This window comes from Ornithorhynchus anatinus, chromosome 4, assembly GCF_004115215.2.
Source record: "Ornithorhynchus anatinus isolate Pmale09 chromosome 4, mOrnAna1.pri.v4, whole genome shotgun sequence".
NCBI classification, from domain to species: domain Eukaryota; kingdom Metazoa; phylum Chordata; class Mammalia; order Monotremata; family Ornithorhynchidae; genus Ornithorhynchus; species Ornithorhynchus anatinus.
Genome location: NC_041731.1, coordinates 104,296,065 through 104,317,627, shown reverse-complemented (window position 1 = coordinate 104,317,627; position 21,563 = coordinate 104,296,065). Strand labels below are relative to the sequence as shown.

Here is a 21,563-nt window from a genome sequence, read left to right as displayed (position 1 = left end):
ACAGACCAAAAACAAGTCATTCTGTAACCCACCCTATTTCCTTGCCTCTTTATAGATGAGAGGCTCAGAACAGATGTAGAGTGGGAGCACCACAAACCCTGTTACCCTACCCTGCTACTGTTTTTGTTTCTTTTTTTAAAAAATGATATTTATACAGCTCCTGGCACCCAGCAAGCACTTCAAGTGCTGGCATAGATGCAGGCTAATTGGGTTGGACACAGTCCATGGCCCATGTGGGGCTCACTGTCTTAATCCCCATTTTACAGGTGCAGTAACTGAGGCCTAGAGAAGTTAAGTGACTTGCCCAAAGTCACACAGCAGATCAGCTAGGATTAGAACCCAAGTCCTAAATGCTAGGCTAGGTAAGGCAGTTGGGTTGCCCAGTCTTCCCATTTCTGAAGTTTTTCAGTTGTTTCCTCCCCGAGTTAGATTTTTTTACGAGGCAGATGAGAGTTAGCCATTGCAAAGGAACTCCAAACCCCTGTGATCTCCAGAGTTAGAAGAGTTTACACAGTCATTCACTCCTGCCGTAATGCATATTTACAATCCGCATTTTGGTTAGAATGTTATTAGGGATCCCGTTTTGGATAGGGTTTGACCCAGAAGCAGTGTTTGTGCTCCTGCGGGCCAAATCAGACCCTGTGGAACCTACCGTATGAGTTTTCCATACCATGGAATTTTTTTGCAGGAGCCTAAAAAATGTTATGGGAGAGCCATTTGTGAAAACTGGCTCTAAAATGTAGAAATAGGTTTGAAAATCCATCTTCTCTACCCATATGAGTGCTGAAATTTTGGTTTTAACCAGTCTCGCCGAAGGCATGCATCAATTTCGGGGTGCGGCAGTTCTCGGAATTTGACAAAATCAGTTCCCGCAAACTGCACCGAAAGGTGAAACGTAAGTAGGAATCACTCTTCTCCTAGGGACCGTGCTAAAAATGATAGATTGGTTTTTGAGCCGAGGCCAGAAACGCCATTTTCCTAAAAATTACCCAGAATTGTGCACTCAGTTAATTATAGATGAGTGGTAGAGCTCCATTAATATATTTATGTTGTAAACAGCAGTTACAATGATTTCAAAAGTTCATATAAGTTAAAGTTGAGGGCAGTACGTAGCAAAGTGGGCTGGAAGGCAGAGTGGGAGGTGTAGGATGGCAGGGAGAAGATGGGCAAATGGATGGGGGCCACTGGATGTAGGGAGGGAGAAGAGGAAGCGGGCAGCAGGAGACCAGGGAGGGCTGGCTGAAGAGGGAAGGACTGCGTTCGACGACATCAACCCGTAGCGGTGTAAATTCAGAGATGTCCAGAGTGCCGTTCGTGCTAACTAACCCACTTGCGAGTCAAGGAGCGCCTGTCTATACAATCCAATACCGTACGGCGTGTGCTATAATAATAATGATGGTGTTTGTTGAGTGCTTACTTTGTGCCAGGTGCTGTACTTAGCGCCAGGCACTGTACTTAGCGCCAGACACTGTACTTAGTGCCAGGCACTGTACTTAGCGCCGGGGTGGATACGAGCAAATCGAGTTATGCACTGTCCCTGTCCCACGTGGGGCGCGCAGTCTCAATCTCCATTTTACAGATGAGGTCACTGAGGCACAGAGAAATGAAGTGACTTGCCCATGGTCACACAGCAGACCGTTATTCCTATCTACTAATGATAAGGGAAGGATGGACACTTTTTAAGCGTCCCCTTCCCTTTTTGTTGCACAAAATGTAGGTTTCTGGGTGTGTCTCTGATTGGGAGAGTGGGGTTATTTCCCACGTGGGCCTCCCGCGCGCTTTTGCTGTCCTGGCTGTGGCGACATGGAAGCTGGAAGAGGGAAAGGAAGGGAGGGTGGTGGCCTGCCCTTCCTTCCTTCCGCCCGCCCGCCCGCCCTCCCGCCCTCCCTCCCTCCCTCCCTCCCTCCCTCCCTCCCTCCCTCCCCACTTACTATGTGCCAAGCATTGGGGTAGATACAGGATTACAATAATAATAATAATGTTGGTATTTGTTAAGTGCTTACTATGTGCAGAGCACTGTTCTAAGCGCTGGGCTAGATACAGGGTCATCAGGTTGTCCCACCTGAGGCTCACAGTTAATCCCCATTTTACACATGAGTTAACTGAGGCCCAGAGAAGTGAAGTGACTTGCCCACAGTCACACAGCTGCCAAGTGGCAGAGCTGGGATTCGAGCCCATAACCTCTGCCTCCCAAGCCCGGGCTCTTCTGAGCCACCTTGCTTCTCCAGCTATCCAGTTGGACACAGTCCATGTCCCCCATGGGGCTCAGAGTCTTAATCCCCACTTTACAGATGAGGGAACTGAGGCACAGGAAGTGAAGTGACTTTCCCAAGGTCACGCCGCAGACAAGTGACGGAGAGCTGGGATTAGAACCCGGATCCTTTGGATCTGTGCTCCGTCCACTGTCCGGTATCAGTAAAAGCTGAGGGCATGTACTGTAACGAGAAAGTATTGGGAAATATGACATAGCATATTTTTAGAATCACATTTGAGTCAGGAGAACAGAGGTAGATTTTCAAATGTAGGTAAGTAACACACGAGGGCTCTGAAAGATGCCTGCGAGATGCCAAACATTCCTTCTCATGCACGGGGGTGAGGGCACAATTTCAAGACAGTGCGAATGAAAGGAGTGTGGTAAGTCTCGCACTTCTCACGGTCTTGTGTTCTTTCCCTTCAAACTTAAAAAGTCCTCAGCGCGCTCTCGGCATTTCTTTCTTCCCAGTTTGGGAATTCCTTATAACGTATTTACTCGCATAATCATCTCCAGCGCCTACTTTGCCCTCCTCCGATTTTTGAGGAGGAAGTAGAAGATTGTTTTTCGAACCACATAATTGGAAGCAGTGATGGCAGAGGCTGGTGGGGGGAGAGTGGAGGAGGAGCAGTAGGGTGAGAAGGAGAGAGCATAAGGGGCCAGAGGGAGTTAATTCCTTGAACGGCACTGTCGGCTCTCTCCCGCCCACTTTACCTCGCCGCTCTACATCCAGCCTCTACGCTTCGCTCCTCTCACACCGACCTACGCCCCGTACCTCGACTGCGTCTACCCCACCGCCGACCTTTTCCCCGTGTTCTCCCTCTGGCCCGGAATTCTCTATCCTCCATCTACGCCCACTCCCTTGGAGAACTCGCTGGTTCCCACGGCTTCAGCTGGCGTCTCCGTGCAGATGCTTCCCAAGTCTGCGTTTCTCGATTTCTCTCCATTCTCGCATTTCCTCCCGCTTTCGGGCCATCTCTACCAGAACCTTCTACAGACGCTTTAGACTTAACACGTCCAGAGCGGAACTCCTCGTCTTCTCACCCAGACCCTGTCCTCCCCTTGACGGCGCCACCTCCTCCCCGACTCCGTCCCAGTCGCGCAACCTTGCGTTCACCTTGGCGTTATTCTCGACTCACCCCGATCATTCAATCCACATATCCAGTCCGTCGACAGATCCTGTCGGTTTTCCGCCTTCGAGGCACTGCTGAAGTCCGCCCTTTCCTCGACTCCGATCCAGGCACGTGGCTCGGTGGCGAGAGCCCGGGCTTGGGAGTCAGAGGTCGTGGGTGCTCAAACGGCAGGGACTGTCTCTATCCGTTGCCGACTTGTTCATCCCAAGCGCTTAGTACAGTGCTCTGCACATAGTAAGCGCTCAATAAATACTATTGAATGAATGAATGAATGGCTCCGCCGCTTGTCAGCCGGGTGACTTCGGGCAAGTCGCTTCTCTGGGCCTCAGTGACCTCGTCTGGAAAACGGGGATGAAGACTGTGAGCCCCACGTGGGACAACCTGATGACCTCGGATCTACCCCAGTGTTTAGAACAGTGCTTGGCACATAGTAAGCGCTTAACAGATACCTTCATTATTATTACTGAGAAGCGTCGTGCCTTAGTGGCAAGAGCCCGGGCTTGGGAGTCAGAGGTCGTGGGTTCTAATTCCGGTTCCGTCACTTGTCGGCTGGGTGACTTTGGGCAAGCCACTTTGCTTCTCTGTACCTCAGTGACCTCATCTGTAAAATGGGGATGAAGACTGTGAGCCCCACATGGGCCCACCTGAGTACCTTGTGTCTACCCCAGTGCTTAAACCAGGGCTTAGTATATAGTAAGCGCTTACCAAACGCCATCATCATTATTATGTCCCACCTTGATTGCTGACTTGACTCACCTCCCTGCTTCCTGTCTCTCCGCATTCCAGTCCGTACTTCATACTGTTGCCTGGATCATTAGCTCGTCCTCTAGACTCCAAGCTCATTGTCAGCGGGGAATGTGTCTGTTGTAATCTCCCAAGCACGTCAAGTCATGTGTGACCATGGGCAGGTCACTTCTCTGTGCCTCAGTTAACCTCATCCGCTAAATGGGGAATGAGACTGCGAGCCCCACAGGGACAGGGACTGTGTCCAACTCGATTGGCTTTCTAGTGGGGAATAATAATGTTGGTAACAGAGAAGCGGCGTGGCTCAGTGGAAAGAGCCCGGGCTTTGGAGTCCGTGGTCATGGGTTCGAATCCCGGCTCTGCCGCTTGTCAGCTGGGTGACTGTGGGCAAGTCACTTCACTTCTCTGGGCCTCAGTTCCCTCATCTGGAAAATGGGGATTAACTGTGAGCCTCACGTGGGACAACCTGTTTACCCTGTATCTACCCCAGCGCTTAGAGCAGTGCTCTGCACATAGTAAACACTTAAATACCAACATTATCATTATTATTATTATTATTAAGCACTTACTACGTGCTGAGCACCGTTCTAAGCCCTGGAATAGATACAGGGTAATCAGGTTGTCCCACGTGAGGTTCGCAGTCTTAATCCCCATTTTCCAGATGAGGTCACTGAGGCACCGAGAAGTGAAGTGACTTGCTCAAAGTCACACAGCTGACAGGCGGCGGAGCCGGGATTAGAACCCATGACCTCTGACTCCTAAGCCCGCGCTCTTTCCACTGAGCCGCGCTGCTTCTCTGGGGAAGAGCAAGAGGGACTGACTGGAAGACAGCACTTGGACTAGAGACGCTGGGGTCATCCAGACATTTTAGAAAGAGTGGCAAAACCGGCCCCCAAGTATCTATAGCTACCTCAGTGCTTAGCACATCATAAATTCATAACAAGTAAGCCCCGATTAGACTGTGAACCCGTCAGTGGGCAGGGATTGTCTCTATCTGTTGCCGAATTGTCCGTTCCAAGCGCTTGGTCCAGTGCTCTGCACATAGTAAGCGCTCAATAAATACTATTGAATTAGCACGATTACTGTAGCTGTGGAGGAAGCAGAGCAACAGAGTTTTGTGAAAGCAGGAGCAGTTAGATGCTATTTATTGAGTTTTTAAGTGGAGGAGAAGAGTGCAATAGAATTGGTAGACTTGATCCCTGCCCACAAGGAGCGTAGGCTGAGGAGCCACTGGATGGCACCAGGGTAGATTGGAGACGAAGGTGCCCCGAACAGACAATTCATTTTACTCAGAAAATTTCAAATCTGTTCCTCTTAATAATAATGATGGCATTTGTTAAGCGCTTACCATGCGCAAAGCACCGTTCTAAGTGCCGGAGAGGGTACAAGGTGATCAGGTTTGTCCCACGTGGGGCTCACAGTCTTAATCCCCATTTTAATAATAATGTTGGTGTTTGTTAAGTGCTTACTATGTGCAGAGCACTGTTCTAAGCGCCGAGGTAGATACAGGGTCATCAGGTCATCCCACGTGAGGCTCACAGTTAATCCCCGTTTTACAGATGAGGTAACTGAGGCACCGAGAAGTTAAGTGACTTGCCCACAGTCGCACAGCTGACAAGTGGCAGAGCCGGGAGTCGAACTCATGACCTCTGACTCCGAAGCCCAGGCTCTTTTCCACTGAGCCACGCTGCTTCCTTTTACACATGAGGTCACTGAGGCAAAGAGAAGTGAAGTGACTTGCCCAAAGTCACACAGCTGGCAAGCGGCTGAGCTGAGATTCGAACCCACGACCTCTGACTCCCAAGCCCGGGCCCTTTCCACTGAGCCCCGCTGCTTCTCTTGAGTTGTGGTACGAAAAAGGCACATGACCAAATCAGTCCATAAGTTTTGTTGAATATAAGCAATTGAGACTGGCCCTGTCGATTTCTGGAAGACACAAGACATTTGTATTTCTATCTGCAGTTTTGTTTTATTCCTCAGACTTACCACCTCCTTTCCTCTTGCACTTAAAAGGGGGTTAAAATAATACCTGGGTGTTCTTTTGTAATGTGTCAATGTAATTTTGCCACTGTAAATGTAGAGGATATCTAGACAAAACAGTAATTCCTCAGTCATATTTATCGAGCGCTGACTGTGCGCAGAACACTCTACTAAGCGCTTGGGAAATACAGTTCAGCAACAGATACAGACAATCACTGCCCACAAAGGGCTCACAGTCTAGAACAACAATAACAACAATAATAATATTATTATTACTACTTGCTATGTTCCAAGTACCGAAGCGGCGTGGCTCAGTGGAGAGAGCACGGGTTTTGGAGTCAGAGGTCATGGGTTCTAATCCTGGCTCCGCCACCTATCAGCTGTGACTTTGGGCAAATCACTTAACTTCTCGGTGCCTCAGTTCCCTCATCTGTAAAATGGGGATGGAGACTGGGAGCCTCACGTGGGGCAACCTGATTCCCCTGTATCTACCCCAGCGCTTAGAACAGTGCTCGGCACGTAGTAAGCGCTTAACAGATACCGACGTTATTATTACTGTACCGAGCAGTGGGGTAGATAAAAGATAGACTGTTCCGTGAGAAAGCATTCTTTTCGCGTTTGCTCAAAGTTTGACTCAGTGTACTTTCATTTTCCACAGTGGTGCTGTAAATGCAGAAAACTTTTGTTATCTTTAGGAGGAGAAGACAATCATTTTTTTTTGTTTAGCCAGTTGAACTTTGTTTTTCTTTTAATGAGAGTATTATAAACTATCACGTTTTGGTTTTGCAATATTTACATTCTACTCTCCTTTTTCGGGAGATTGTTTTCGGTGAAAATTGTAGCCGTGTTTCAGTTTCCTACTCAGCTTTTCTAAGAATTAAGCTGATTTTTAGGTGACCGTTTGATGGTTCTCTAAGCGGTAGCGTACGGAGGGGTTTTTTTCCTTGTCCGGTGGAACTTCGCAGATTTTTCCCAGGCTGTTACGGATATCGAGCCTTTGGGTTTAATGAGCTCGCTGTCGGGTGTTTTTGCGTTTAAAAGCTGTAAACTCGGGATCTTTTCAAGGCAGATATGCAGGTTTTTATTAATCACCACCCTCAGTTGAGAGAGAGAAAATTTCGCTAGGAAACGCTCTGTAGTGTCCTGTTTTATATTAACAGGAAGCAGAATAGCAATAGTGGTTTGACTATCCTGCAAACAGGAAGTTTGACACACACATAACTTCTCAGCTTCTGGGTAAGAAGTGACTGGTCTCCTTCTGGAGATCTCCTTTGCAGTTATTTAAAGTAAAGAGCAAATGCCTGTGGATGGCCGCTCACAGGGAGCTGGGTAACCAATACCCGGGGACAACCTCCGCGCTTCAGAAACTGGAAGGTTTTGCTAGCCGATTTTTTCACAGACACCCGAAGGGAAGTACTGCGCACGATCAGAAAACAGCTCTGGAAAATGAAAACCTTCATTTCTCTGAACATACCGCCCTGTGGGACAGATCAAGTAAGTAGTCGAGACTAGTTTAGTTTCTGGAATGTGATATCCCGTAAAGAAACGTGCCCGCTCACAGGCATTTCGGGGCTTACTCCGCAGGTGGAAGTACTGCCGTATTTCACAATGACTCGATTTTAAGAGCGCATAATGCTCCTTCTGTTTGATCGCAGACGATTTTGCGCTGCCTTTTCCGCAGGTACGCATCTGCCTAGCCTCTCCCTTTTGCCCCGGTGCTTGTTAATTATTGTCGTCTTGGACGTGCGAATGACCGAGGTCGGGAAGTAATCCTAAATTGACCTGTTTAAAGTTGACTTTTTAAGTCACAAACTTTGAAAAGGGCGGGAATGCTGCCGTTCGATTCCAGCATCAAATGAGAGCTCCCTCTAATACTGGGAATCTTTTTGTTATCCGAATGCCTTTGCCCAGTAGCTCATTTGATGTCAGGACTCATTCCTGAAGTCCCGCTCTAATGTTCGTTTTCCGAAAATAATTCCTTCCTCTGTGACCCTCAGAACATTTAAGAACTTTGTATGATCTCTAATTTGAAAGCTATGTTTTTCTGAGACCTGCTGGTAACAATCATAAATACTGTGGGGGCACAAATATTAGTCAGTCAGCTACTGTGGCTAAAGTAGGAGGATGTCAGAAACCTGCTGCTCTGAATCTGAACTTCGATTTAATGGGGTTTTCTGATTTTACATGAAAAATGCAGAGCCTCTCCCTCTTTTAACATCTCAGTTCTTCCCCTATCACACCACATCCTTCTATTCCTTCCTCAGAGTTATTTTTAGGATTCCAATATGTTTGACCAGGACTTCCCTCATTACCTTCGGTGTGTGCCTGGGTTTTTTTCATCGTGAATAACAAGTATTTATGAAGTGCTACTTTTTTCTATTAGTATATACACTATCATTTACAGATTAAGACCGAATTTTAAAATTGTATGATGAGCATGGTACTTGTTAGGTGCTTGCTCTGTGCCAAGCACTCTTCTAAGTGCTGGGGTGGATATCAGGTTGGATTCGGTCCCCGTTCCACCCGAAATGTGCTTATCTTAGCTCTCCACACCTGAACCTCAGTTCTCTACATCATCTTTTATGTGTAGAATTTCGACAGAAATGATCCTTTTTTGTACCCTTCCTGGCAACTTTTTCAAACTTCCGTTGCACCCTTCTGGGAAGAAGCACACCAGAAATGTGTTTGGGATCGATAGGAAAGAGTTTCGTGAATCGAGTACCGAGGAATATTCACATAGTTGCCTGGCAACACATTTGTATCCTGCAGATTGACCTCGCCACGGGGCTCTCTGCTAGATTTTGAAGATTACTTTTGTTCAGAATCGGTTTGTTCGTGACTGGAGTTGGTTTTGTATCCCATGGCCAAGAGGAGCCATTGAAGACCCCACGAGTGGCAGACCCCCAGAGGAGGCCCATTTTCCTATTATGGGGAGGCTGGTGGCCAGGAACCCATTGCAGACTCTCCAAGATCAAGCATCGGTCTCCTGCCAGATTTCTCCGGAGTCTGGTCTCCAATCCTCCCACGACTCGAGAAGGCGTAGGGTATTCAAGGAACCCCGTCCTGCCCCCAGAATTGGGGACTCCGGCTGGGGAAGCCCTGTGGCTTCCCACCGCGCTGTTTTAGGACACTGCATGCTCCTTAATTTGCTTATTTGAGTGGTTGGTGACTTAGGAGAGGCCTGTCTGAACCCCACCTATTGGAAAGTTTTCTTCACGGTCACTTTGGCTGCTGGGTGGCTTTAGCTGCTTGCGTGCTCTCATTGCTTGCACAGATAATAATAATAATAGCTATGGTATCTGTTTGACGGTGTGGATCCAAGCAAATCGGATCGGTCACGGTCCCCGTCCCACGTGGGGCTCCCGGCCTCAATCCCCATTTTGCAGATGAGAGATCGGAGGCACAGAGAGGTGAAGGGACTTGCTCAGGTCACACAGCAGACAAGTGGTGGTCGGGCTTAGAACCCGTGACTTTCTGAATCCCAGGTCCCTGCTCTATCCCCACGCCGTGTCGCTTTGTAGGCACTGGCCCAGATCTGGGCCTCTCCGGCCTGCATAAGTTTGCCACCCGGCGCCGTCCGTGCCCCTTGGAGCACTCCAGAGTCTTTCGTATTGGCAAGTCCAGGGCAGGAGAAACTGGAAAACGTATCCAGGTTAAGCATGAATGATTCATTCGGAGGGCTTACGAGGGACTCCAGGAGTCCAGCCCAGACTGGTTTTCGCTTGCCTTTTTCTTTCTTTTCTTTCTTCCATTCCGGTCCTGCAGACCAGAACTGTGGCCCAGCCCAGATTTTGGAGGCCTCTCACAATGAAGATGTCAGAATGAGCACGTTGTAGAATTAACAGTGCGTAGGCGACAGTTAACGTGGACCCTAGTCCAGAACTCCAGACTGGTGGCCCTTTCCTTGGTTGGCCGGATTTCACTTTTTCCAAACCCACTAATAAGGAATTGGCCTGGTCTAGCTGATATCTCACCGATGTAAACGTAATTCGGGTACTTTTGGTATCTTGGAAAAGTAAGCGATTTTGTTATTTAAAAACGGTGGAGCAGAGTGTTTTTAAGCAAAGATTTAAAATTTTAAAGGTGAGCAGAAAGTGGTGTGACAGAAAGGTGTTAGTTTGTAAAAGTGGTGGTGTTCGCAGGTATCCGTACTGCACGTTTGCAGGATTAAGCTAAGGAGTCATCGTGGCTTTTAAAAACTGGAACCTGAAAAAGGTGTTGAATGTCCAAACAAGAAGATGAAACCGTTTGCTTCAACGGTTTCCAAGAGCGGAACGTTTCATTAAATCAGACAACTGGCCGAAGGTTCACGACGCGCAGTGGCGAGGGGCCGAGGGATTCGGGGTGGGGCCGAGAGAGCCCCGTTGCGGCTGCCGTGGCCGCCAGGGCAGGGGGTGACAAAATGGTGACTAGAGAAGGCAAGAGCGTGGCGTTGAGGCTCTAGAAGGACCCGCCGGATACGAAGCCCTCCTCTTGCTCCCTGCGACTGACCCTCTCGCCGGCCTTTTGACGGTGTTTTCTCCTCAATTATAATAATAATAATAACGGTATTTGTTAAGCGCTTACTCTGTGCCAAACACCGTTCTAAGCGCTGAGGCTCACAGTCTTCATCTCACAGGGAAGCAGCGTGGCTCAGTGAAAAGATCCGGGGCTTGGGAGTCAGAGGTCATGGGTTGGAATCCCGGCTCTGCCACTTGGCAGCTGTGTGACTGTGGGCAAGTCACTTCACTTCTCTGTGCCTCAGTGACCTCATCTGTCAAATGGGGATGAAGACTGTGAGCCCCTCTTGGGGCAACCTGATGACCCTGTATCCACCCCAGCGCTTAGAACAGTGCTCTGCACATAGTAAGCGCTTTACAAATGCCAACATTATTATTACATTATTATTATCTCCATTTTACAGAATGAGGTCACTTGCTGTGACAAGTGAAGTGGTTTGTCCAAGTCACGGAGCAGACAAATGGCAGAGCCCGGAATTAATAATAATAATGATGGTATTTGTTAAGCGCTTACTCTGTGCAGAGCACTGTTCTAAGCGCCGGGGGAGCTACAGGGTATTCAGATTGTCCCACGTGGGGCTCACATTTTTCAAATCCCCATTTTTACAGATGAGGTCACTGAGGCCCAGAGAACTGAAGTGACTTGCCCAAGGTCACACAGCAGACGAGTGGCGGAGCTGGGATCAGAACCCACGACCTCTGACTCCCAAGCCCGTGCTCTTTCCACTGAGCCGTGCTGCTTCTAGCCTGTCCAGTGAATTTTTCCGGGCCAGGTCTTTCTCTAGCCCCTAGGCAGCACGAATGTTGGTTGTGGGAATCACCCTGCTCGGAGGCAGGGGCTTCCGATAACCTGCGAGCAGCCGTACTGTGCTAATTAAACAGCACGGCTTCCTTAGAGAAGCAGCGTGGCGCTGTGGAAAGAGCCCGGGCTTGGGAGTCAGAGGTCATGGGTTCGAATCCCGACTCTGCCCCTTGTCAGCTGTGTGACTGTGGGCAAGTCACTTCACTTCTCTGGGCCTCAGTTACCTGCTCTGGAAAATGGGGATGAAGACTGTGAGCCTCACATGGGACAACCTGATTGCCCTGTATCTACCCCAGCGCTTAGAACAGTGCACCGCACATAGTAAGCGCTTAACAAATACCGACATTATAGTCATCACAGGTGAGCTGCTTTGGGGGCTGCTGACGTGGCAGTAAAAACAGACGGGGCGGGCAGGGGCAATACTTCGAATGCAGGGAGGCACAATCTTAACAATGTGGTATCATAACAGACCGCTGGGGAGATAACTGCAGCAGGGAATTCCGGAGATCCGGGATCGGGAGTAGTAGTGTCCTTGAGAAGCAGAGAGGCCTTACGTGAGGAGCACAGGCCTAGGAGTCGGAGAACCTGGGCTCTAGCTCTGGCTCTTCAACTTCCCTGCCACGTGACCTTGGGCAAGTCATTTAACTTCTCCTGGACCCCACTTGCTTCATATGGAAAATGGAGATTGTCCCCTTCTGTTAATTGTGGTATTTATTAAGCACTTACTATACGATACAGTCACCCAGCCTCCATTACCGCATCAGCCTTCTTGCTGACCACCCAGCCTCCCGTCCCTCTCCACTCCGGGCCGTACTTCACTCTGCTGCCCGGATCCGTTTTTCTACAAAAACCTCCAGGATGCGTCACCCCGCTCCTCGAAAAACTCCAGCGGTTGACCATCCGACTCTGCATCGAACGGAATCTGCTCACCGCCGGCTTTAAAGCAGTCCGCCACCTTGCGCCCTCCTACCTCACCTTGCAAAGCGGCGTGGCTCAGTGGAAAGAGCCCGGGCTTGGGAGTCAGAGGTCATGGGTTCGAATCCCTGCTCTGCCACCTGTCAGCTGTGGGACTGTGGGCGAGTCACTTCACTTCTCTGTGCCTCAGTTCCCTCATCTGGAAAATGGGGATTCAGACTGTGAGCCTCACGTGGGCCAACCTGATTACCTTGTATCTACCCCAGCGCTTAGAACGCTGCTCTGCACATAGTAAGCGCTTAACAGATACCAACATTATTATTATTATTATTACTCTCCTTCTGCGACCCAGCCCTCAAACTCCGCCTCTCTTATGACAACCTTCTCACCGTGCCTCCATCTCGCCTGTCTCACCACCGACCCCCCCGGCCCATATCCGGCCTCTGGCCCGGAACGCCCTTCCTCCTCAAATCCGACAGACAATTAGTCTCCCCTTATTGAAGGCACCTCTCTTTCAGGAGGCCTTTCCAGACTATGCCCTCCTTTCCTCCTCTCCCACTCCCTTTTGCATCATCCTGACTCGCTCCCTTGGTTCCTCCCCCCCCTTCCAGCCCCACAGCACTTAGGTACGCGCCTGTAATCTTGTTTGTATTAATGTCTCTCTTCGCCCCTCTAGACCGTAAGCTCGTTGTGGGCAGGGAATGTGTCTGTTTACTGTTGTACGGTGCTGTGCACACAGTAAGCCCTCAGTAAGTACGAATGAGTGAATAAAATGTGCCAGGAATTGTAGTAATAATGTTGTTGGCATTTGTTAAGCGCGTACTATGTGCAGAGCACTGTTCTAAGCGCTGGGGTAGATGCAGGGTCATCAGGTTGTCCCACGTGAGGCTCACAGTCTTCACCCCCATTTTACAGTTGAGGTAACCGAGGCACAGAGAAATGAAGCGACTTGCCCACAGTCCCACGGCTGCCAAGTGGCAGAGCCGGGATTCGAACCCATGACCTCTGACTCCCAAGCCCAGGCTCTTTCCGCCGAGCTAGGCTGCTTCTCAAGGTGCAGGGCGGTACCGAGCCCTGGGGTAGATCCAAGATAATCGGGTTCTCCCTCCTGCTTTGATTGTGAGCCTCACATGGGACGTGGCCTGGGTCTGACCCGATTATCTCGTACCCACCCCGGTGCTTAGTACAGTTCTTGGCACACAGCGCTTAACAAATACCACAATTATTCTTATTATCGAGCAGAGACCTGAGGGAGGATCAGGACGTCTAATCAGATTTGAACGCAGAGGCTGGAGCCACAGATGGCAGACCCATCGGTGCGACGTAGGCAAATCTTGACCTGCATATTGGGGAATGGATATGAGGACGGCGTTTTTGTCGTTTGACGGGTTTTTTTTTTTTAAGCCATACCCCAGGTTCAAGGTTAGGTTCTCACCATTAGTAACATCGTCTTTGAATTATGCAAGTACACGTGTCTGGAGGGGAAAAAGAGTGAGAAAAATATCTCCTTTACCCACAGCCTCCTTTTTTCCCTCCACGGATTCATAGGAAATATACAATTTAGGACTGTAAATTTAGGAATTTTCTGCAGAAATTCCAAGTCGGGGGAACAGCGTGAAAGCGGATCGGGAATAAGACAGTATTGAGTGAAGAGGACTCGGTTTATAAAGTAGCGAGGAAGAGCTCTCGATGTGAAGAACGGAGTTGACCCTTATCGGGTTTTCTAAAAAGGCCCGGAAGATTGACTCTTCGATACGCTCGTAGTAGGGACTGTTTGCGTACGAGGTTCCTCGGCCATTTAAGGAGAGTTGACTTGCATGACTTGTTTGACGAGGAAATGGAATGTCATGTCTGCCGATGATAAACACAGTGAATGTGCTTATTCGGAAAGTACTATTTTAAGGCGCTATTATACACAAAGGCTTCATGGAATATCTCTCACTGGTTTGTGAGCTTCCTGAGGACACGTGAGTTACAATGTAGCTCAAGTGAAAATGCAGTTCACGCGGATGAAACCCCAAATGTCTTGCTTCTCAAGTCGTTTCGTGCTGGGTACAGGATGTAGGTTAACCTCAATGAGAGGTTATGGGCTTCTCTTGTAACAATGCCTAATCGACAGAATGGTGAGGGGCAAGTGTAATAAGCGGATGCTAGTCTCATTTAAATGTTATAAACGGGGGAAAATAGCCTGCCTTAAGAACCCATCCGGTAGAAATTCAAGATATGAAGGAGCAGCTTGGCTTAGTGAAAAGAGCCTGGGCTTGGGAGTCAGAGGCCGTGGGTTCTAATCCCGGCTCCCCCACTTGTCAGCTGGGTGACTTTAGGCAAGTCACTTACCTATTTATTTTGTTAATGAAATGTACGTCGCCTTGATTCTATTTAGCCGCCATTGTTTTTACGAGATGTTCTTCCCCTCGACTCTATTTATTGCCATCGTTCTCGTCTGTCCGTCTCCCCCGATTAGACCGGAAGCCCGTCAAACGGCAGGGACCGTCTCTATCTGTTGCCGACTTGTTCATTCCAAGCGCTTAGTACAGTACTCTGCACATAGTAAGCGCTCAATAAATACTATTGAGTGAACTTACCTATTTATTGCTATTCTTGATTCTGTTTATTGCTATTGTTCTTGTCTGTCCGTCTCCCCCGATTAGACTGTAAGCCCGTCAAAGGGCAGGGACTGTCTCTTATCTGTTACCGATTTGTACATTCCAAGCGCTTAGTAGAGTGCTCTGCACATAGTAAGCGCTCAATAAATACCATTGAATGAATGAATGAACTTACCTTCTCTGTGCCTCGGTTACCTCATCTGTAAAATGGGGGTTCATTCAGTAGTACTTAGTGAGCGCTTACTATGTGCAGAGCACTCTACTAAGCGCTTGGAATGGGCTCCACGTGGGACAACCTAATAACCTTGTATTTATCCCAGCGCTTAGAACAGTGCCGGGCACATAGCGCTTAACAAATACCATTCTTATTATTTTTCTCCTGTTTTTCGTGGCCGAGGGTAAGTGGTGACACGCCGGCGTTCTGCGCCGTAAATGAGTTGGCTTTCCCTGGTGAAAATGAGTTCGCCCAAGCCTGTCCAAACCGTAAAGTGTTCCCTAAGTGAGAAGCAGCGTGGCTCAGTGGGAAGAGCTCAGGCTTGGGAGTCAGAGGTCATGGGTTCTAATCTTGGCTCCGCCACTTGTCAGCTGTGTGACTTTGGGCAAGTCACTTACCTCATCTGGAAAATGGGGATGAAGACTGGGAGCCCCACGAGGGACAATCTGATCACCTTGTATCTCCCCAGTAGAGAAGCAGCGTGGCTCAGTGGAAAGAGCACGGGCTTTGGAGTCAGGGCTCATGAGTTCGAATCCCAGCTCTGCCACTTGTCGGCTGTGTGACTGTGGGCAAGTCACTTAACTTCTCTGGGCCTCAGTTCCCTCATCTGTAAAATGGGGATTAAGACTGTGAGCCCCACGTGGGACAACCCGATTCCCCTATGTCTACCCCAGCGCTTAGAACAGTGCTCGGCACATAGTAAGCGCTTAACAAATACCAACATTATTATTATTATTATTAACAGTGCTTTGCACACAGTAAGCACTTAACAAAAACCAACATTATTATAACACATTGAAGCCAGCAGCCCTGCCGTTGATCCAGTGGAAAGAGACCCAGGGGACGTGGGTTCTAGTCCTGGATCTGCCCCAAGCCGGCTGATACTGAGCCACCTCCTCCCGAGTACTCGCTCATTACACCCCGAGCCTGAGCGGGGAATTGACCGGTGGGCACGGGAAGGAGAGGAGCTCGGGCCTGGGAGTCAGAAGGATCTGGGTTCTAACCCCGGCTCCGCCACTCGTCTGCTCCGTGACCTTGGGCAAGTCACTTCACTTCTCGAGGCCTCGGTTACCTCATCTGGAAAATGGGGATTGAGACTGTGAGCCCCACGTGGGACAGGGACCGTGTCCAACCTGAGGAGCTCGTATCTACCCCAGTTCTTGGAATAAAATGAGCGCTTAAGAAATACCATCCATCATCATCATTATTATTATCGTTCTGTGTAAGCCACCGCCGTTGGGAACCGGTTCCTCCTAGCAAGTCCTCGGTCCCGAAGTCCGAGCCCTGACCCTCATCCGTCGTCCGTGGAGGGGAGGCTCCGTCCTCATTTGATGGCAAAGGACTGGACAGGTATAACACGGGATTTACCTGGGCAGGGAACAGGTCACTCAACTCTGTTGTAGTGTTCATTCATTCAGTAGTATTTATTGAGCGCTTACTATGTGCAGAGCACTGTATTAAGCGCTTGGAATGTACAGATCGGTAACAGATAGCGACAGTCCCTGCCCTTTGACGGGCTTACAGTCTATTTGGGGGAGACAGACAAGAACAATGGCAATAATAGTGTTGGAGGTGGAGGATGTCAGAGTGCTTAGAGGGTATGAGCTCAAGAGCATAGGGGATGCAGACAGGAGGGAGATTTCTGTGGGGAGATGAGAGCTTAGTCAGGGAAGGTTTCCTGTAGGAGATACGATTTTCTTGAGGCCTTTTTTTTTAATGGTATTTACGCACTTACTGTGTGCGGAGCGCCGAGATAGATACAAACTGATCAGGTTGGACCCAGTCCATGTCCCACATGGGGCTCACGGTCTTAATCCCCATTTTACAGATGAGGGAACCGATGCACAGAGAAGTTAAGTACTTGCCCAAGTTCACACAGCAGACGAGTGGCGAAGGCAGGATTAGAACCCAGGTCCTCTGACTCCAAGGCCCGGGCTCTATCCGGTAGGCTACTCTGCTTCTCGGTGCTTGGTGTGTAGCAAGTGCTTGAGAAATATCACAATTTTAAAAATTATTTTTATCCGATTCCCTCTGCTACTGGTAATATTTATTTTTCTTAAAAAATCGTTCTGTTGACGTCTCCCTACTCTTCGAAAACCTCCAAAGGTTGCACGTCCATCTTCGCGTTAAACAAACTCCCCACAGTCAGTTGAGCTTTCTCCCTCGTACCTATCCGCATTCCTCCCCGACAACAGCCCGGCCCTCGCCGTTCACTCGACCAACACCGACCTACGTTCCGTGCCCCGATTTCACCTCACTCACCCTACGCCGTTTTGGTCCTGCCCTCTCTTCTGCCGCCCCTTCGTATCTGGCAGACCGCCATTCTCGCCAGCTTCCAAGCAGCGTGGCCTAGTGGAAGGAACACGGGCCTGAGAGAGGAGTTTGGTTCCCACTTGTCTGCTGTGTGACCATCGCAAGTCACTTCACTTCTCTGTGCCTCAGTACCCTCATCTGTAAATTGGGGATTTAAGACTGGGAGCCCCATGTAGGACGGGGACTGTGTCCAACCCAGTCACCTTGTACCTACCCCAGCGCTTAGTACTGTGGCACATAGTAAGAGCTTGACAAATACCACAAATATTATTATTATTGTGATTGAGGCAGGATTTGACTAGAGATGGGGCCAGCATAGTAGCAGTTTGGAGGGAGAGGAAGAGGCATATGAAGAAATATGAAGAGAGTCCCTACAGGATTTGGGAATTGGCTGAAGTATGGTGAGTTGAAGCAGAGAGCTGATCTGAGGATAATGCCTAATTTCCAGAATTTTGAGGCAGGGATGATAGCGGTGGTGTGTCACCCGCGATGGGGGAGGAGAGGGTTTGGATGGGAAGATGAGTTCTGGTGCCTCAGCTTCCTCATCTGTCGGATGATAATATCTGCCTCTCCTGAGGGTTTGAGATGATAAAATGACATAATTGATCTGGGTGTGCTTTGGAAAAGTAACCGCAGTATCCAACAAGGGTCATTTCCACCAGCGTGTATTTTAGATGGTCTGATTTCTGTAGCATAATATGATATTAACCTAGTTATTTTCTTAATGAGGTGTCCATCCCCTTGATTCTATTTATTGTGATTAAGTTGTCTTGTTTTTGTCCGTCTCCCCCAATTAGACTTGTGAGCCCGTCAGTGGGCAGGGATCGTCTCTATCTGTTGCCCAATTGTCCATTCCAAGCGCTTAGTACGGTGCTCTGCACGTAGTAAGCGCTCAATAAATACTGTTGAATGAATGAATGAGAAACCTATCAAATCTGTTAATAAAAATGTATTTGGATTTTTCCTTTCAGTATTCGTGGTAATTATAGGGCTTCCTTTATTTATGCCTTTGGAATTACAGTATATTTTCAGCAGCTCCAAGGGCCGGTAACGTAAATATGTTCAGAAGAAAGAGAGAGGGCCAACCCCAACCATTATAAATTCTCAAACTGAGCTGAGTGTGCTGCAGTGTCAGGGGATTCTTAACAACAGAATATTTTCAAAGCAAATTAGTTTTGGGGAACAGGCAAAGAAAATTGCCACTTTGTACTTCTATATTTAGGAATATCCAAATGCAGTTCTTCCTGTGCGCTCCTCTTTATTGCCGCTTTAAATCTTACTGCTGTGTTTTCATCGAAAATTTTCCCAACTGTTTGGGTTTTTTTACCATTTGGAGGTAGTATGATTCTGTAGTTGGGATGGGATATGAGGAATCTTGGTTCCTTTATGACTTAAATTGCTGATATAACCCGTAGGTAAAATCATTTGGGGGTTGGGTTTTTTTTGGTTCACTTTATGTTCTGGAATTAATTAAAATTTTATGAGGAAAGAAGTCCTCTAGACTGTAGGCTTATTATGAGCAAGAAACGTGTCTGCTAATTCTGTTGTACTTTCTTTCAGTCAGTCATATTTATTGAGTGCTTACTGTGTGCAGAGGACTGTACTAAGCACTGGGAAAGTACAGTTCATTTATTGAGTAGTATTTATTGAGGGCTTACTATGTGCAGAGCACTGTCCTAAGCACTTGGAATGTACAGTTCGGCAGCAGAAAGAGACAATCCCTGCCCACACTGGGCTTACAGTCTCAAGGTCCTCTCCCAAGGCCTAATACAGTGCTCTGCACACAGCAAGTGCTCAATAAATAGCATTGATAGAGTGTGACTAGAGTAGGGAACTCAAACATTTGGAAATACTCTATTCTTAGTTCAATTTTGGCGAGTCGAAGCCCGATACCTTTATCTGCTTAGAGCGTTTTTTTTTTTTTACCCTGCCTAATTGAAATTATTTATAATGATTGATGGTGGTACCATATGGGCAGTTACCTGCATTATCCCAGAAATCAGAGCTCTCGAGCATTCATTCAGTAGTATTTATTGAGCGCTTACTATGTGCAGAGTACTGTACTAAGCGCTTGTAATGGACAATTCGGCAACAGATAGAGACAACCCCTCTGAACTGAATGTTTCAAGCGAAAGAGTGTTAGGAGGGGCGGTCACAGCTCCCCATTTGTAGCGCAGCTTTTGACCTCAGTGGCTTTGAATAGCATCCTGTAAATCTCAGACTTCGTATCTGTTACGTTTTCTCCTCAGTTGGTAATATCGAGTCGAATCTTGGCTCTGGCCATTAGTCTGCCGGGAGATCTTCTAGACTGTGAGCTCGTTGTCGGGTAGGGATTGTCTCTATCTGTGGCTGAATTGTACTTTGCAAGCGCTTAATTCAGTGCCGTGCACACAGTAAGCTCTCAATAAGATTGAACGAGTGAATGGAATCTAGTATGCCCTGACTGCCGGGGTCTTTGCAGAGCTAGCAGATGGATTGTTCATTCAGTCGTGTTCATTGAGCGCATATCGTGTGCAGAACACTGTACTAAGCGCTTAGGAGAGTGCAATACAACAGACATTCACTGCCGACAGTGAGCTTACAGTCTAGTAGCCAGTGTCTAGATACCTTTCTCTCTGGATCGCTGTGACTATAAGATGATTCGAGAAGCATCGTGGCTTCGTGGAAAGAGCCCGGGCCTGGGAGTGAGCAGGACCTGGGTTCTGATCCTGGCTCTGCCACTTATCTGCTGTGTGACCTTGGGCAAGTCACTTCGCTTCTCTGTGCCTCAGTGACCTCATCTGTAAATGGGGGATTCAGACTGCGAACCCCATGTGGGACATGGACTGTGTCCAACCTAATTTGCTCGTATTCCTCCAGTGCCTAGCACATTCGTTCATTGTCGTATTTATTGAGCGCTTACTGTGTGCAGAGCACTTTACTATGCGCTTGGAGTGTACAATTCAGCAACAGTTAGAGACAGTCCCTGCCCAACAACGGGCCCACAGTCTAAAAGGGGGAGACAGACAGCAAAACAAGACAAAACATAGTAAGTCCTTAACAGATTCCATTAAAGAAAATGGTTTCTGTGTTTTTATTTTTGTCTGAGTTTGGGGTTACACAGCTAAGTGCTTCCAATTTCAGGCTCCCATTAGCATGTATATTTGTCATATTTTAAGATATTTTAGACTCTGTGTTCTAAGCTCTGGGATAGATATGAGTGAATCAGGTTGGACACAGTCCCAGTCCCACAGTCTAAGTAAGAGGGAGAACAGATATTGATTGACTCCCCATTTTACAGAGAAGGCAACTGAGGCACAGAGAAGCGATGTGCCTTCCCTCAGGTCACACAGCGGGTAAGTGGCGGAGCTGGGATTAGATCCTAGGTCCTTTGACTCCCAAGCCTGCCTTCTTCCCACCGGGCCACAAGCCGCTTGGGCCCCCTCTTCGCCCTTCCTCTTCCGTCAACAATGTTCAAATATTAACTTCTGCTAAAAAGCCCCTTCCAGCGAATGTCATTCAGTGATATTCTCTCAAAGCCAAAGCTTCTAAGATTAGCAAAGAACGACCCAGGAGAGGAGTGGACTGCAAAGAAGGAAGAGATAGTGCTCCAAGAGACGGAGTCTACCCTCAGAAATGACAGGCGATCTGATGAGGGCAGAAACCTTACACAGAGGAATCGGATAGTTTAATGGTGCTGCTCAAATCAACATTTGCTGGGAGTCACGCTCCAGTTGGGTCACCGGGTGGGTAGGAGAGCAGCGCACTGGGAAATGCATGTGAAGCGTTGGTCTTCTTGTGCGTGTGGGGGGGGGGGGGATACAGTTCTTTCATTTCTCCTAATGTCCGTCTCCCCCTCTAGAATTGACATGTCTCATGCCGTCGAGTCATCTTCGACCCATAGCGACGCCATGGACACATCTCTGTATGTGGCTTAGCGGATAGAGCACGGGCCTGGGTGTCAGAAAGGACCTCGGTGCTAATCGCGACTCCACCACAACATGTCTGTTGTGAAACCTTGGGCCAATCGTTTCGACCTCTCTGGGCTTCGGTTACCTCGTCTGTAAAATGGGAATTGAGAATGTGAGCCCCATGAGGGACAGGGACTGTGTTCAACCTGTTTAACG

At 48.5% G+C, this 21,563-nt stretch overlaps 1 protein-coding gene across 3 annotated transcripts in view; it reads left to right on the top strand.

Moving 5' to 3' along the window:
• Nucleotides 1-21,563, top strand: part of PRKACB (protein kinase cAMP-activated catalytic subunit beta) — a 162,469-nt gene that overhangs the window by 48,781 nt on the left and 92,125 nt on the right. Inside the window, exon 1 of one of the 3 annotated variants that reach the window (XM_039911886.1) lies at nucleotides 7,352-7,602. The exons of 1 other annotated variant lie outside the window; for it this stretch is intronic. In XM_039911886.1, the coding sequence (XP_039767820.1) occupies nucleotides 7,416-7,602 (187 nt within the window). In that variant the 5' untranslated portion in view covers nucleotides 7,352-7,415. Of the gene's footprint in view, nucleotides 1-7,351; nucleotides 7,603-21,563 lie in introns of those variants that run through there. One more of the 3 variants, XM_029064079.1, reaches the window with a different exon arrangement.